The following is a 14,439-nucleotide window of genomic DNA, read 5'->3' as shown; positions in this document are numbered from 1 at the left end:
TGATTCCATTTTTTTTCTCTTTTGGCAAATAGGTAATTGAATCCAAACTATTAGTGCATAGCAATAGGTAGAATTCATATGGATATACATAGAGGAAGATTTTGTTCATGTATTCAGAGATAGATCTCATCACTGCTATAAAACAGGGTAGCTCTGAAATGAATTTCATTTTAAAAACATTTTCCACAGATATTTACAACAAGAGATCTCCTACAGATTATGAAAATCAACCCCAGGTCCGACCTTTACAAATCTATTGTGAGTCTGAGTTTGATTATATTATAAATAAGTTTGATAGTTCAGCATTTTCTCCTTCATATATTGGATAACATTCATCTTTTATGTCTTCATTTCCCCCTGCTACAGATTTCAAATCTTCAAAAGGATCATCAAAAAGGTAAAAAATGCAGTTTTAAATACTGTAAAATTACATGCATGAAGAAATCGCAATTCTTCCAAAATATCTGAAGATTACATTTTTTAACAAAATCACTTTTATTTCTAATAGGGTTTCTTATTCAGTTTCTGATGGAACTGACTGACTATCAACTAACTCGGGAGTATCACGATGCACAAACTCAGACCAGCTGCGTTTCGGACTACAAGGAGTCTATTGGTAAGGAGCAGAGGTGCAGGATTCTATTTGAATAAGTAATTATCCTTGCAGGGTTTTTTTTAAAGAGTATGTCTCTAAATTAAGTAAGTGTTCCAGCAGTGTATACAGCTTAATTGTGCTGTATACAGCTTAATTGTGTAGTGTTGGGCCTAGAGGCTGTTCTATAATTAGTCAATTTCCATTGAATGAATGGTGGGATTGGCCTATATTTCTTAATTACAAAGCTTCACAGTTCTGTCCATAGATTGCTAATTCTAAAGAATGTCATGGAAAATGTAATTATATTGAAACAACGTATTTTTACCACCAAATTTTATTGCTAAAATTTTACCTCTGATTAGGGCATTCAACTGGTCTGTTTCATGAGTGAAAATATTAATTGGTTAAGTTGTTATGGTTATATTAAGAGACCAAATCCTGGTGAAATATGCAAATAAATAGTTTTTGTTTTGTTGATGTGAACCAGAAGAATGGCAGTCACAGAAATCTATCAGCATTTCTAAATTGAGCTACTGAAAATTCCATATAAACAGTGTTACTGCTGTCAGCACAGCAAAGCTTGGCACTTCCTGACTCGGCTCAAAATGAGGTTGATGGACTTGAGGACAGAGTCTCGGAGGTGCTGACAGGAGCTGCACGTGATGACTTGAACTTTGCAAATATTCAGCTGCAGGAAGTTTTCACTCATCTTAATCTTGATAATGGGCAGGAAACTTGAAGCCACTGTAGGTGGTAGTGAAGCTATGCTGGATTTCTCAACTGAATGAATCTAGAAACCGATCCTATGCATCCCAATATAATGTCACCAAGGCATGGAATGTAGTTATGAAGAAGAGAGGGCCACTGTACTAGCTCCATTAAACCATCTAAGAATGGAACTGGAAGAAAGCAGTGCTTTGGAGGTGGACTGCAAAGGCAAAACTTGGATGTGAATAGTGTGCTCAACTGTATTGAAGATGACAGAGAGATTGAGAAGGGTTGGGGGGGGCGGTGTTAAGGTCACAGTCACGCAACATGTTTTTGATACAGACAGGAGAGGGTTTAATTTAGAACAGCCTGATTTCACCACACACTGCCTGTAAACAGAAAGGTGTTTTGATTTTTTTTCCTCCTTTTCCCCACCCTTCAGTTTTGGAGTGATCCAATCTATTAATAGCCCCACAGCAAACTCGAGATAGGGTTAATTTATTTCACACACACTAAACGTGGGAAGGGTGTTCCTAACGTCCACCCTTTTTTTTGCATTCAGACAATCAAAGAGGGATAAGGGAAATAAAGGGGTTCAGGGCAAAGACCACAGACAAAATAAAAATTATGGTTTCACGTGAGTCCAGAGTCCAGAATCAAAAAGTCCAGTGGTGTATTCCTTCAGAGATTAGCAGGCTGAAACTTTTGCAGGGTGATCCGCTTTTCCAGAAGTAATGGCTTCCACAGTGGAAGAAGGTACATAGAGATGAATTAGTCTTCTGGGCGCAGATACAGAAGTTCATATGTTCCAGTAGAACACAGTGTAGATGAAGGCCAGGCAATTTAAACCTGGGCAAAGCTTTTTCTGATGCTACCTGTTGGATGGTAAAAGATAGACTGAGGCAGGCTACTAGTCCCTAAACAGTGACTAAAGATAGAACCCAAAAACTGTAAAATTAAAGCATTTCAAACATCTCAAGTCTCGTTCATGTACAGGGTTGGGTCGAGCAATTCAGCCAATGAGGCCCCTTGTTAAAACCCATTGTGTTTTGAACAGATAATTGTAGAACCATTAGCACAACATTGGACAGGAGTACCAATAGTTCTGCCTTTGTTCAGCATTCACTGGTGCAGATTCCTTGTCTACTAGCCCTTTGTGTTGGCTTGGCTGGAATGTCTATACAACACAAAGAGTGTTACATTCAAGGAGTTTGATGAATTAGCCTTTGTCCATTTTTAAACTGCTCACAAACTTCGAGAACTACCATCATGTGGTCAGCTGTGTCCATTTGAACAGTCCAGCCATTTGTCCATTTTTTAAAAAGTAATATGTTTATAAAGTAGCCAGGATGATATAGACATACATACATTTTCCTCCCTGTCTTCTGATCATGACATTTTATTGATGTGGTATTGATAATGTGGGTGGAGCAGAAGACAGTTTGGAGGGGACCTGGTTTGCTGGCCTGTAATTGCTGGTGTGACTATTCAGTTACAGGTGGCCAAAAAACAAGGCAACTTCAAATGGGTAAGCCATTTTACATTTGTGCAGTGACTGGAGAATGGGTAGCTGTCAGAAATATAAATGTGGCTGGAACTGTTTTGTCTTTTTCTGCTGCCAAAGGCAACAAATCTCTATCTTATTTATTCATTTTTGACATTCCCTGAAAACGTTGGAGCTGCAAGCCGCAGCAACTGACAATGTTAATGTGCCAATTCCCCTCTTCCCTTCTGATTTGTTCTTTTACTGCAATGCTAAATATTTAACTCCCCATTTTCTTCCTTACAGTTGATAAACTTCAAATGGTTGATGAAGAATATGCAGCATTTCATCCAACAGATTTGCAGGATGACTTTTGGGAAACAAAACTGCTTGTATATCGCAAACAAATAGAAGAACAGCTTCAGGCAGAGATGCAGCAAGAGGTAGTACACATATTCTTTAGTCATTTCATCACTAAATTGCTTATTAGATGTTACATTCTTAATAACTCTTTCTAAATTAGCTAAAATATTTAATTCCCTGGGTTTTTAAACCATAAAAAGGACATAATAAAATCCAGTGAAATGTAAGTATCACACTACATTCCCAATGTTCCCTAACCCCAGAACTATCCCATTGCTTCCAGACTCAGATACTCTGTCCTAATATACCCAGGATCCCTCTCATGGTAACCCCAGGTCATCTTGCAGCTTTTCTGGAACTTCCCTCTTCAGTGTTCCATGGATCCTATTAAAAGTAATGCCAGATTTGAGTACTCCATCCCAGCACTGGCTGTCCCAAAGATGATTAAATTAGCGTTCTTGGTATAATAATTTGTCCTTACAAAATGTCCCACATCCATGATAAATGTCATTCGGAGGCCTGCTGGTGATGTCTGTCTGTCTGTACATAGCATCTTATGCTACAGGCAATAATTTCCCTTCACCGTTGCCTTCCACATTTTGCTCTGATGCTTTGTATCCTATCGAAGGAAAATTATCCACAGAGCTTGTGGTATTGGTGTAATTTTTAATTACACGTCCTGCTGAATATATTACAGTTGGTTGTAGTGTTTGTTTTTTTAATTGGATGTAGTTGCTTTCTCTTAAAGATTAATCTTGGTGTAAGAAACTTACTCGGTTTTTTTTGATCTTGGTAGCTGCAGCATTTTAAGGATCTGGAATTGGCTAAAGTTCGGATTCAGGAGAAAGAGCATTCACAGAAGAATATAGAAGAGCTCAGATCAAAGCTAGATAAAATGTACCAGATGAAGTCTGAAACATTGACCACAAGAGAGAAAAATGCTATAGAGAGACTCCAGAAACAACAGGAGGTAGGTTTAGATACAACTAGAACAATTTCACTGGGCAACTATGCAATGAATCCTTGGATGAATCTCAATTTTCTACAACTGCTGGTATATATCAGGAATAACCTGAATGCAAATAATGAATACACTGTCTCTTGAGGAAATGTCTTTGGACAAAATAAGCTGGCAGTCAAGGGTGGAGCAAACCTTGTGCACCCTGTGCACATGTGAGAAAGGCTTATGGGTGCCTTCGATGTCATTATGTCACAAAACATCTTGAAGAGGGGTGAACCTTTTTATGTTTTTTGTCCCCATTCCAGCAACTAATTGTTGGACTGCTGGAGTGTATGGTGGTGCTGTCATAAGAACAAGAACTGTAGATATAGGTAACCCTTTTTAACTGTGCTTTCACTTACTGTGGTCTTAGGTCCACATCCTTTACTTTGACAGAGAGAATCGTCTTTAGTCTACATGCTAAAAATCCCAAACAAAATGCTTGTAAGTTAAAATATAGCTAACAGAGGCTGGAAAAGTATGCAGTTTGTGTTCTCATCTTGCCACTTGTAGGGCTGTCTGTTTCAATCAGGCAGTTTGGGGAGTCACAAAGGAGGAATCATGGAGTAACATTTCTATCTTTACCTGGATGGTGATCTGGCAGATAAGATCAGGTGGGTTCTATAAAGAGTGGGCAATCCTTGTTGCCAAATTACAGCCCAGAAGAGAGAGAGAGAAAAATCTACTCAATTTTTCATGGAAAATGAAGAAGACTAACTGATGAGTCAGCCTGCGCTGCTCAAATGACCAAGCAGTGCCTGCTGTTCATCAGGCTTTCCCTTGTTTGTTTGTTTTTGTGATCTGTGAAACAGATTGCTGAAAGTGGGACATCTAACCATCATGTGCCCACGACAGGGAAGCAATTGGGTGTATCTTTAACCAATCAGATTGAAGAATATTTGATGAACAGTGCAGAGTCTGAACCAGGATCATAGTTTAGAATAGAGAATTTGCTATCAAATCAAGTACAGAAGGCAAAATAAAGAGAAGGGAGAAAAAGTCTGGATGATGAGAGAGAAAGAAATAAGCAACAGAAAGTAAAAACTAAAACAAGTTATTTATCATAGACCATGATGTATCAGTCAATCTTTGAACTCTTGAAAAATCCTTCCAAAAATGGGGTCAACTTATACGCAGAGTAAAAAATGTGAACCACAGCTGTTGGCGTAGGCGGTCACCATTTTGAAATGTGGAAAAAATAACACCAGTAATTCAAAGTAAATCAATGTGACACTTTTTATTGAATAAATTAATCCTATAAGCATTCATTTAACCACAATTAAAATGTTTTAATAACCATCAAATTCATTGTCCTCTGCATCTGACACAAAGAGTTCATCAAATTCATTCTGAGCTGCTATGGTATCATCATAAGGATCCCGCTCTGGATTAGATGTGGTGCTTTCAGCTTCAGAATCATTCCTCCACAACAAACCATCTTCCTTTTCATCCATTGAGTATTTCGCATTTTTTGAACAATCTGATGACAGTTAGTGCATAAACAGCATCCTAAAATTTGATGACAAAAGCACAAAAAAATCAAGATTTTTCCTCAACCATCCACTTATTTTATTTGGCGCGAACCTGATTCTTGAATGGCTTGGCGAGGCATACGTTCAAAAATTGAACTACAGGCGTTAGACCCCCTGGTACAACTGCAATTTGGATACTATTTCTTCGCAGGCACCGCTTGATTGCATCGGTTATCTGAACATGTCCCACATTAATAAGCTGCATTCTTTGTATAGGCCACTGGGACACTTACTCCATACGTATCAATCCACAAATTCACTCCATCCTCATCTAGCCAACCATTGTCATGGATATGCACAAAAACTCCTGCAGGGAACTTGATTTTTGGCATGGTTTTACTTTTGAAAATTACCAGAGGCTTTAATTTTGTTCCATCGGCCATGCCAGTTAGTATCACTGTAAATCTTCTCATATCCTGTGGTTTTCACTGGAACTGTTTTCGAACATTTCCACTTCACAGTTTGGTTGCTGGGCATATTGAAATTCATGGGCATTGCTGATGTGACATAATAAGTACTTGTGTTTTGCCACCATCTGATGATGAATCGCTAGAAACTGGTAATTTTGGTATTGGGGTTCTTTGGTAGTCCCTGAGCAACTGCACTAGACATCTTCGTTGCATGAAGTGACTACACCAACTAACTGTTACTCTCCAACCTTTGCTGGACTCGGTTTGATTTGGCCCACTTAAGTGCATATATACACATTGCATGGCAATATACACATGGCAATGTAACCATTCTGACAGTTTGCAAGGACCCATACCGATACATGCTTCTCAAGATCAGGCCAGTGGTTGGCCCATCTTGGAACATTTGGTCTTGAGCATCTTCTTCAGGGCAGATTCATTTTTATCTTGCGTCAGTTTTTCACTAACGCTGCATTTCCTGGCTGCAGCACAGTCATTTGATGAGTAAGGAAATGTTAGACTTTTAGCTTGAAACCAGCTTCATATGTCATTGTTTTTGCCGGAGAACCCATTTCTGCTTGTTGTTAGAGCAGACAGCGCATGCCGGTGTGTCTTAAACTCCCACACATCCTCTTGGCAATACAGCCCATATCTCCTGCTTGATCCCATGCACCGACTTATAGGGTGAGTAAAACATGTTGAGTTGAAAAATTGAGGATGACTCCAAATGCGAGTATAGCATTACTTAGCAGTAAAAGGCAGCCACCTTATACACCGACTATAGACCCTAAACGTAGGCTGGAATTTTCTGTGCCCGCTGAAAGCGGGTGTGATAGGTGGTGTGTGTGGACAATATGGTGTGATCAGTTTCACAACGGCGGGAAGGCAGGTCACAATCTTCAGCTCAGCCCGCCATCGGCGAGCCACATTACTACCAACGGTTGTCGGGGAGCTCGTTGTAATACATCAGCATGTCATTAAAAGGCCATCCACCGGATCATCTGTCCACGTCAGCAGGAAAGCATGCCGACGTGTTTCACAGTGGCGCACAGGCGACATGCACATGATGGCCTTCACTTTGGGGGAACTGAGGTGAGTGAACAGCATTGTTTTCCACAGCTTGTCAGGGTCGCCTCTTGCTGTGCAGGCTTCAGGAGTGCTGGGGGGGGCGCCAGGATGAAGTGCCGCCCTGGCTCAGAGGCGACTGTTTTCGGGCAGGTTGGTGTGACTGCTGCCCTGCCACGGAGGCGACTGTTGCTGTTGTCGGGGTTGGGGGACAACTGCTGCCCTGGCATTGGATCCCGTGCATAAGAAATTGAGATGGGGGCAGGGTAAGCGAGGGAAGTGGCCACGCAGTAGGGACACCTGTATAAACTGACCATTCCTCTGCAATTGAAACTGCTCAGGCGCAACCACAGTGATATGATTGGGGTCAGGCTCCTAGCCTGCCCACCCACACAAGCAACGCAGAGGCACCAAAGTGCCACCAAGTGCTCCTGACCTTACCCTCGCCTCGGCACAGACTGTGAGTCCGTGACCACTGTACAGGACCACGGAGTGGTTGGACTGCACATGTTGTACAATCTCCTCGACAATGCTGGCCATGTAGCAGTCACTGCTGGAGGTGTCACAGCCCCTTGCAGTCTCAGCAATCCGGTTAGGAGCTGTTCCCTCATGTCGCAGGTGGACAGGGCAGCCATGCAGCACACTCATCTGTGGCCATCCGAGGGGTGGCCAGCACTCTCCGGGAAGCATTAAGGGGCAGTCACACAGGCCAGGAAAGGTGTTAAGTTCACCCATGCTAACCACATCTCTCTTTCATGCCGCAGGAGGACCACATCAGGAGCCTAGAACCTGGTGACCTAGCTGTATGCCTGATAGCCTACAGCGAGTGAAGAAGACTGCGAAGAAAGCAACTGAAGCACCTGGCCGCACAAAGGCAGGAGCAGCAACCTCGGGAAGAAGAGGCTGCTAAGGCTCCTGCACATGCTGTCCAGGAGCGACAGCAAGCCATGGCTGGTCGGCGCCTAGCGACACCCAGTGTCTACAGATGCTGCTTGACTTTCCTGTAGATGATCGAGAACCGGTGTCTAGGGACTTGGTCGCTTACAACTGCCACTTACTGCAGGATTTGGCACTAAGGGGACATGGACGGTATCCAGTGCCAGGGGCTGTGAAAGTGACCGCAGTGCTCAATTTCTATGCCAGTGACTCCTTTCAGGGCTCCACAGGTGACCTCTGTGGAATATCGCAAGTCACCACCCACGAACGTATCCATGAGGTCCATCTTCTCGAGGGCACACAGCTTTGTGCAATTCGCCTGGGACCGGGACAGTCAGCATGCCAGGGCCATTGGATTCGCCAAATCTCCGGATTCCCACAGGTGCAGGCTGTGATCGACTGCATCCATGTGGCGCTCAGGTCTCTATCGCATGGAAACCTCTTGCACGTGGTGGACTACATCAACTGCAAGGGATTCCACTCAGAATGGTCAACTGGTATGCGACCACCAGAAATACATCCTGCAGATGTGCACATGGTTTCCAGGGAGTGTGCACGATGCCTACGTCTTCAATTGGTCACAGACCCCTGTAGTCTTTCAGGGTCCACAGAAGCTGCAGGGATGGATCCTCGGGGACAAGGGCTACCCACCTAGGCTGTGGCTGATGATACCTGTGCGGCGGCCTCAGACTGCAGCACAACAATGATATAAAGAGGCTCATGCTGCAGCCCGCAGCTTGGTGGAACAGACCATCGGGATGCTGAAATGAGGTTCCGGTGCCTGGACCAGTCTGGTGGGGTCCTACAGTACAGTCTGCAGAGAGTGTCACACATCGTCGTCGTCTGCTACGCCCTTTACAACCTGGTGTTCCAACAGGAAGACGAGCTTGCTGAGTAGGAAATGGAGGAGCTGCATGTCTCCTCTGATGATGCGGACGGGGATGAGGGTGAGGAGGTACTCGGAGGCAACGATGACAGGGGTGAGGCCTTCGCACTGGCTAGACGAGGTAGGCATGCTCGGGTGGCCCTCATAGCTGCTAGATTTTGTGAAAGATGATGATGGCATACAGCGAGGTGACCCCGTAGATCCTCACAGTGCATTCGTAAACGTTTAACTCCTGTCTGATTTATGGCAACGCAAATACCCTCTGTGAGAATGTTCCTGTCATGGAGATGCAGCGGAGGCCCTAATAGTCGCTCGATTGTAGGAGGATGATGACGACATGCAGTGAGGACACTCCATACATCTTCACAGCCTCTGAGACTGTCTAACTCCTGTCTGGCCGAGGGCAGCTCACTTGCACCTGTGATCAGGGCATATCATAGAGACGCAGCCACGAAACATCAGAAGCATCTGATGCTTTGTGATCCTTCAGCACCCTTCAGGAGATGGAGCACAGCATCAGTGATCACAGATGCTGAAGAGATGAGAGCCAGCTCCTCCTTAAAGGTGATGAGAGCATGCCAAGAGAACTCTGTGGTGCCTGCCCACTACATTCTGGCAGCAATGACATGTATCGCCGAGGTGCAGGCATCAGTAATGTTTCCAGGGAGTGTGTAGCCGGACCATTACTTTCGTCTGAAGGCTGCACAGAACACAGAAGAGGCCCTGGACTGTCTTTATCTTCACATCTGAGTGACAAAACACTGCTCACCAGAACAAGGAGCCATTGGCAGGGAGACATTCTTGAAAGTTTATTGACAATAGTGAACAGTATGTACAAGTGGTTAACATCCGTGCCCAGGCTGTGCAACTAGTTCTCCTTAACTTTCCTAACCTTGCCTTTACATCTTGATGCTCTCAGGACATCCACAGCGGAGGTGGAGACAGCCTGCTGACTGTGACGCCCTGTCTGTGATGACTTTGGCAGGCTTCCTCTGAAGGGCAGAGACTTGGAGGGTCCCGGACTGCTTACAGGCTTTTGCTGTGTGGCAGTGGCTCCCTCCTTGGCCTGTGAAGCTGGAGCTGCTGAGGTCACAGGAAGAGGGGAGTCAGATGGGCCGGTAACTCCCGGAGTCACCTGGGTGGATGGGCCCATAGTGTGCACCAGCTGATCCTCCTCCCTATGGGCGTTCGCGGGCCCCTGGCTGACTCCTTGAGGAGAAGGAGTAGCTGGAGTGAGACTGAGCTGCCCCGCACCCCTCTTGCGTACACACTGTTGTAGGCCAACTATGGCATCAGTGATGGAGTTGAGCCCATGCAGCAATGCTGGAGCGATGTCCTGGACCAAGATCTCCATGGCGGCTGCCATCCTACCTTGGTGCATTGGCATGCCGGCACTATCACCTCAGCCTGAAGGTGGACAGACTCCTCCATCGTGCCTTGCAATCTGAGGAGTGCAGCGGACATCCCTTCCAGGTGTTCCTGAGCTTGTCTTAGCAACTCCAGCAACTGTGAAGACCGAGTCCAGAGGCTCATCACTTGACTCGGACTTAGCAAATTTCTGGACTCTAGCAGTCCTCTGCCCAGGACCTGGGAAGTCCCTGCCACCTGCTGTGGATCAAAGAGTGATGTGCTCACTAGATTGTGATCCTGTATCTTCTAAAGCTAGGTCCCACCGAGCTGTACTGATGGAGGGTATGGGTGAGCGCTGTGACGGAACTTCAAGGAGGATCCCTTCAGATTCCCCTTCAGTGATTTATTTGGGGCTTGATTGGAGGCCTGGGTTATGGCTCTGTCGGCTGTTTGGCAGATGTCCCTGCGAAAGCAAGGTGAGATAATTAGTGCATGGCAGTGGCCTGTGAAACAGGACACATCACTCTCAGCATGGCTGTCTGATGGATGTTGCACTGCTGGATCCTCACTTGGTAGAGCAGCACTGACCTCACTGTCAGCACAGGACCGGTCCAGATTCTCACTGGCCAGCTGGATGGCTGTGTTTTCAAAGTCCGTGAGGACCTTGATTTTGGGCATTCAGCCACAGATCTGTGACCTCTCTCTCTTGTTGTGTGCCAGCTTGTCCTGCATGGATAGAGATGGAGTAAGTATAAGCAGGACGCCTGCCAGGCCAGATGATAAACGTGCCTGGTCTATGCGGGTGGTAAATGGTCCCATGGACGGGCTGAGGACAATGACGGTGTGTGAGAGAAAGTGAATGGTGATGTCCCTTGAACTGGCAGTGAGTGAGGGCCCTGTGAGTGTGTGAGTTGAGAGTGATGAAAAGAGTGACTTACCTTGGCAGAATGGAGGAGATCACTCATCCTCTTGTGGCACTGGGTGGCTGTCTTCCTCTGAAGGGCGTTGGCGCTGACCATCGCTGCCACCGCCTCCCAAGTCCGCTTGCTCACATAGCTGCCCATCCTGCGGCCAGAGTGACGGTACAGGACATCGCAGTGGGCATCCACGGCATCCAACAGTCGCTTGAGGGACCCGTCATTAAACCAGGGTCTGCGGTCTTTTTTCCTTTGCTGGCCATGTCTCCTGGGCAGCGGCGGTGAGCTGGTAGCGATAAGCGGTGTGCTGGCGGCTGCCTTTTAAACATGGCAAGCGGCATGATGCAACGGTGGGGTGATGGCAGGAGGGTGAATGAGAGCCGGCCCACCAAAGAAATGGCGTGTTTCCCGGGAATGCACAAATAATCAGGTGGATGTGGGACTATACGGCATGGAAACCCCCCATCGCGGCCGGCGGGTAAAACATTGTTTTACCCACCCGCTACCGCACTTAGTTCAAGTCTGGGAACATTCCGCCCATGCTGTTTGGGCTGAAAAAATAGGGTCATCTTAAATGCTGAGACCAAGGGTAATTTTTAATTTTTTCTTTGTCGCTTTTCCCCTTCCTCTGTCTCTGTCTCTGTCTCTCTCTCTCTCTCTCGCAATCCAATCTTTCCCTTTTTATTTGTTTTCTGCATTGTACCTGATTTATTTATCTTTTAAAACTCCAGCAATCAAAGCTTGAAAGAATGACAAACCACACTAGTAATACTTAACTTTCAGTGCCTTGAGAGTTCGATTGACAATAATTAAGACTTATCATGCCATTAAAGATGGTACTTGGACTGAAATGGACTAGCCCTAACTTTACATTATGTAAGGAGATACAGAAATTTCATACCATTCAGCACATTAGAATGGGAAGTCAGATAGTGAAATGGCATTTTCGCACAGCTTGTAGCAGAGCTGCGCATGTTGGACAGCAACATTTTGATTCTCCTGTTTAACTGTCCTAGTACATTCATCTGAAGTTTCTGTCCATTTGCACATATTCACCATTACTTTTACAGTCAATTCTGGCCAAGTGTATGTCAGTGGATCACCTGTGGCGTTGCCCACGACCAATCAAAGAATGTGCTGCTTTATAAAGATGCAAACTTTATACCATGTAACATGCAATGAGCTGTCTGTGATGTGGTGAGTTCCTTTCTGGTGTATGATTTTCCAATGGCCGTTTAAAGGTTATCAGGTCAATTAAAGGTCAGAAGGAACCAACAAGAAACGATTGACATTCTTTTTAAAAGAAGAAGATACAGATTACTCCTTATTGGTCCTTGTTACTAGGGAATGTTCACTGTGGATTAGAAATGAAGATCTTTCGGTGTCTGGATTGCTGAGGACCAGACAATATGACCCATGTGTCTGGATCCCAATGGAAGCCCCAAAGCACTGACCTCTATGGGAATTTCCCAGGAAGTTTGAACTTCCGACAGTCAATTCCCCAGCTCCCTGAGACCCCATACAAACCCAACTCTGAGCTAAAGCTGGAGACTCCAGGTAGTTCTGATGTACTTACCTGAATAGTTACCTAGGAAATGTTAGACAGATTAAAACCTAGTCTAACTCCTGGGCAACTAATGAACTGAACCACCAATCTCCTGATCCCTGAATACCCTCTTGAGCATCCGAATACCGAATAACCCCCTGACCAGACCTGAATAACTTCCCACCACCTGACTGCCTCCTTAACCTGATCTGATTAGCCTCCAGTTGAACAACTCCCAACCAGACTACCCCCGACCCACCTACCCATATGCCGTCTGTTCGAGTGGCACAGCAATAATGATGGTTGCCAGCTTGTGGAAGTTCCAGGCCATTGTTTCTCCTTTTTAAATTGTGACACAAATTTTCACATGTTTTGGATGCATCTCAATGTTTATGTAGCTAGATAGACCGCCAACAAAACATTGGGTAAAGTAATAATTTTATTTAAAACCGGGTCATTCACAAGCATGAAAGTAAGAATTGATTTAGAATTCTGTATTTATTTTGTTAGTTAGGAAATTGAGCATATATAACACTTAATGAATTTATCCATTATCATTCAGATTATGTTTAGAATTCAATTTTCTTACAGATTGAGGAAAAGGAAATCTACATGCAGAGGCAGAGTTTATTGAAAGACATTGAAGCTGTGCGAAATAGAGAGGTCGAACTTAGACAACGAATTGAAGCTTTTGAACTGTAAGTAGAAATGGCAAATTAGCAAAAGAAATAAGGTTTTTTATCGACATTTAAAAAAAGTTCCCACAGGAATGTAGATATACTTGTGGTTTCTCAAACCGGTAATCCAAAAATTTAAAATGACGAATTCTTGGATTGAAACATTGAATCCGATTGACTGTAAATCTGTTTCTGCTACCTGCTAATTAATATAGTTATGACTGATGAGGGCATGTGTCAGGACTTGCCCTCATTTTCACTCCTCAATTGATCGTAGCAGAGTTTTATGTAATTTTTTAAAGGTGAAGTTATTTACTCAATGTCTGTGCTTAACCATTTGTGTGCTGATTGCAAAGAGACCAATCGGACAAGCTTTCTTGAGTTTAAACAAAAGAGGTTCGTTTTTATTGAGTTAAAAACCCACCCAGGTAAAGATATAAAAATATTTTAAACCCATGCACACGCACACATGCAAAAATGACAAGTTATACAGTATGAAGTTACTTTTTGGCCAAATTAAAATGCAGTGCAACAAGGTAAAAAAATAGAGAGTTCACTCTTTGATTCCTTTGCTGGTATCCATGGCTGAAGCAGAATTTTCTTCACGGTGGTCTTGAAAGTTCAGTGGGATTGAAGTCCATGTAAACCACAATTTCTGACCCGATCCCTTTTTAAAAACATAATCCGCCTTTTCCAAAAGTCGATTTTTCATTTGATGTTCCTTTCATTTGAAAATTCTCTATCTTTGTGCTGGATTTCAAACTGTAATAGAGAAAGGGCCTTAAACTTGGAAGAAAAGAGAGAGAGAGTATTACTGTCCCATTGGCAGATTTCTTCCAGGCTACTGCTTAGCAACTTTCCGTGTTTAATAAAAGAGAATTCAAAAAAGTTTTTTCTAGTCACATGTCCTTTCTCTCATAATGATTTCAAAAGGTATTTGCTTAGCTCATGACTGGACAGAAGTGGCTATT

The 14,439-nt window shown here is 44.1% G+C and overlaps 2 protein-coding genes across 5 annotated transcripts in view; one reads left to right on the top strand and one right to left on the bottom strand.

The window, feature by feature from the left end:
• The window catches only part of ofd1 (OFD1 centriole and centriolar satellite protein), an 84,687-nt gene that overhangs the window by 7,945 nt on the left and 62,303 nt on the right, over positions 1-14,439 (top strand). For all 4 annotated transcript variants that reach the window (XM_041212015.1, XM_041212018.1, XM_041212014.1 and 1 more), the window contains exons 4-9: positions 190-258; positions 367-397; positions 509-616; positions 3,093-3,229; positions 3,946-4,119; positions 13,383-13,489. In XM_041212015.1, coding sequence (XP_041067949.1) covers positions 190-258; positions 367-397; positions 509-616; positions 3,093-3,229; positions 3,946-4,119; positions 13,383-13,489 — 626 coding nt within the window. The remainder of the gene's footprint in view (positions 1-189; positions 259-366; positions 398-508; positions 617-3,092; positions 3,230-3,945; positions 4,120-13,382; positions 13,490-14,439) is intronic.
• gpm6bb (glycoprotein M6Bb) overlaps positions 13,915-14,439 on the bottom strand; it is a 151,766-nt gene continuing 151,241 nt past the window's right edge. Inside the window, exon 7 of the mRNA XM_041212023.1 lies at positions 13,915-14,254. Within this exon, the coding sequence (XP_041067957.1) occupies positions 14,177-14,254 (78 nt within the window). The 3' untranslated portion in view covers positions 13,915-14,176. The remainder of the gene's footprint in view (positions 14,255-14,439) is intronic.

The sequence above is a fragment of the Carcharodon carcharias genome, chromosome 18 (assembly GCF_017639515.1).
Source record: "Carcharodon carcharias isolate sCarCar2 chromosome 18, sCarCar2.pri, whole genome shotgun sequence".
Lineage (NCBI taxonomy): Eukaryota > Metazoa > Chordata > Chondrichthyes > Lamniformes > Lamnidae > Carcharodon > Carcharodon carcharias.
Note: the sequence above shows the minus strand (reverse complement) of the source record. Positions and strands in the feature narration are given on the sequence as shown.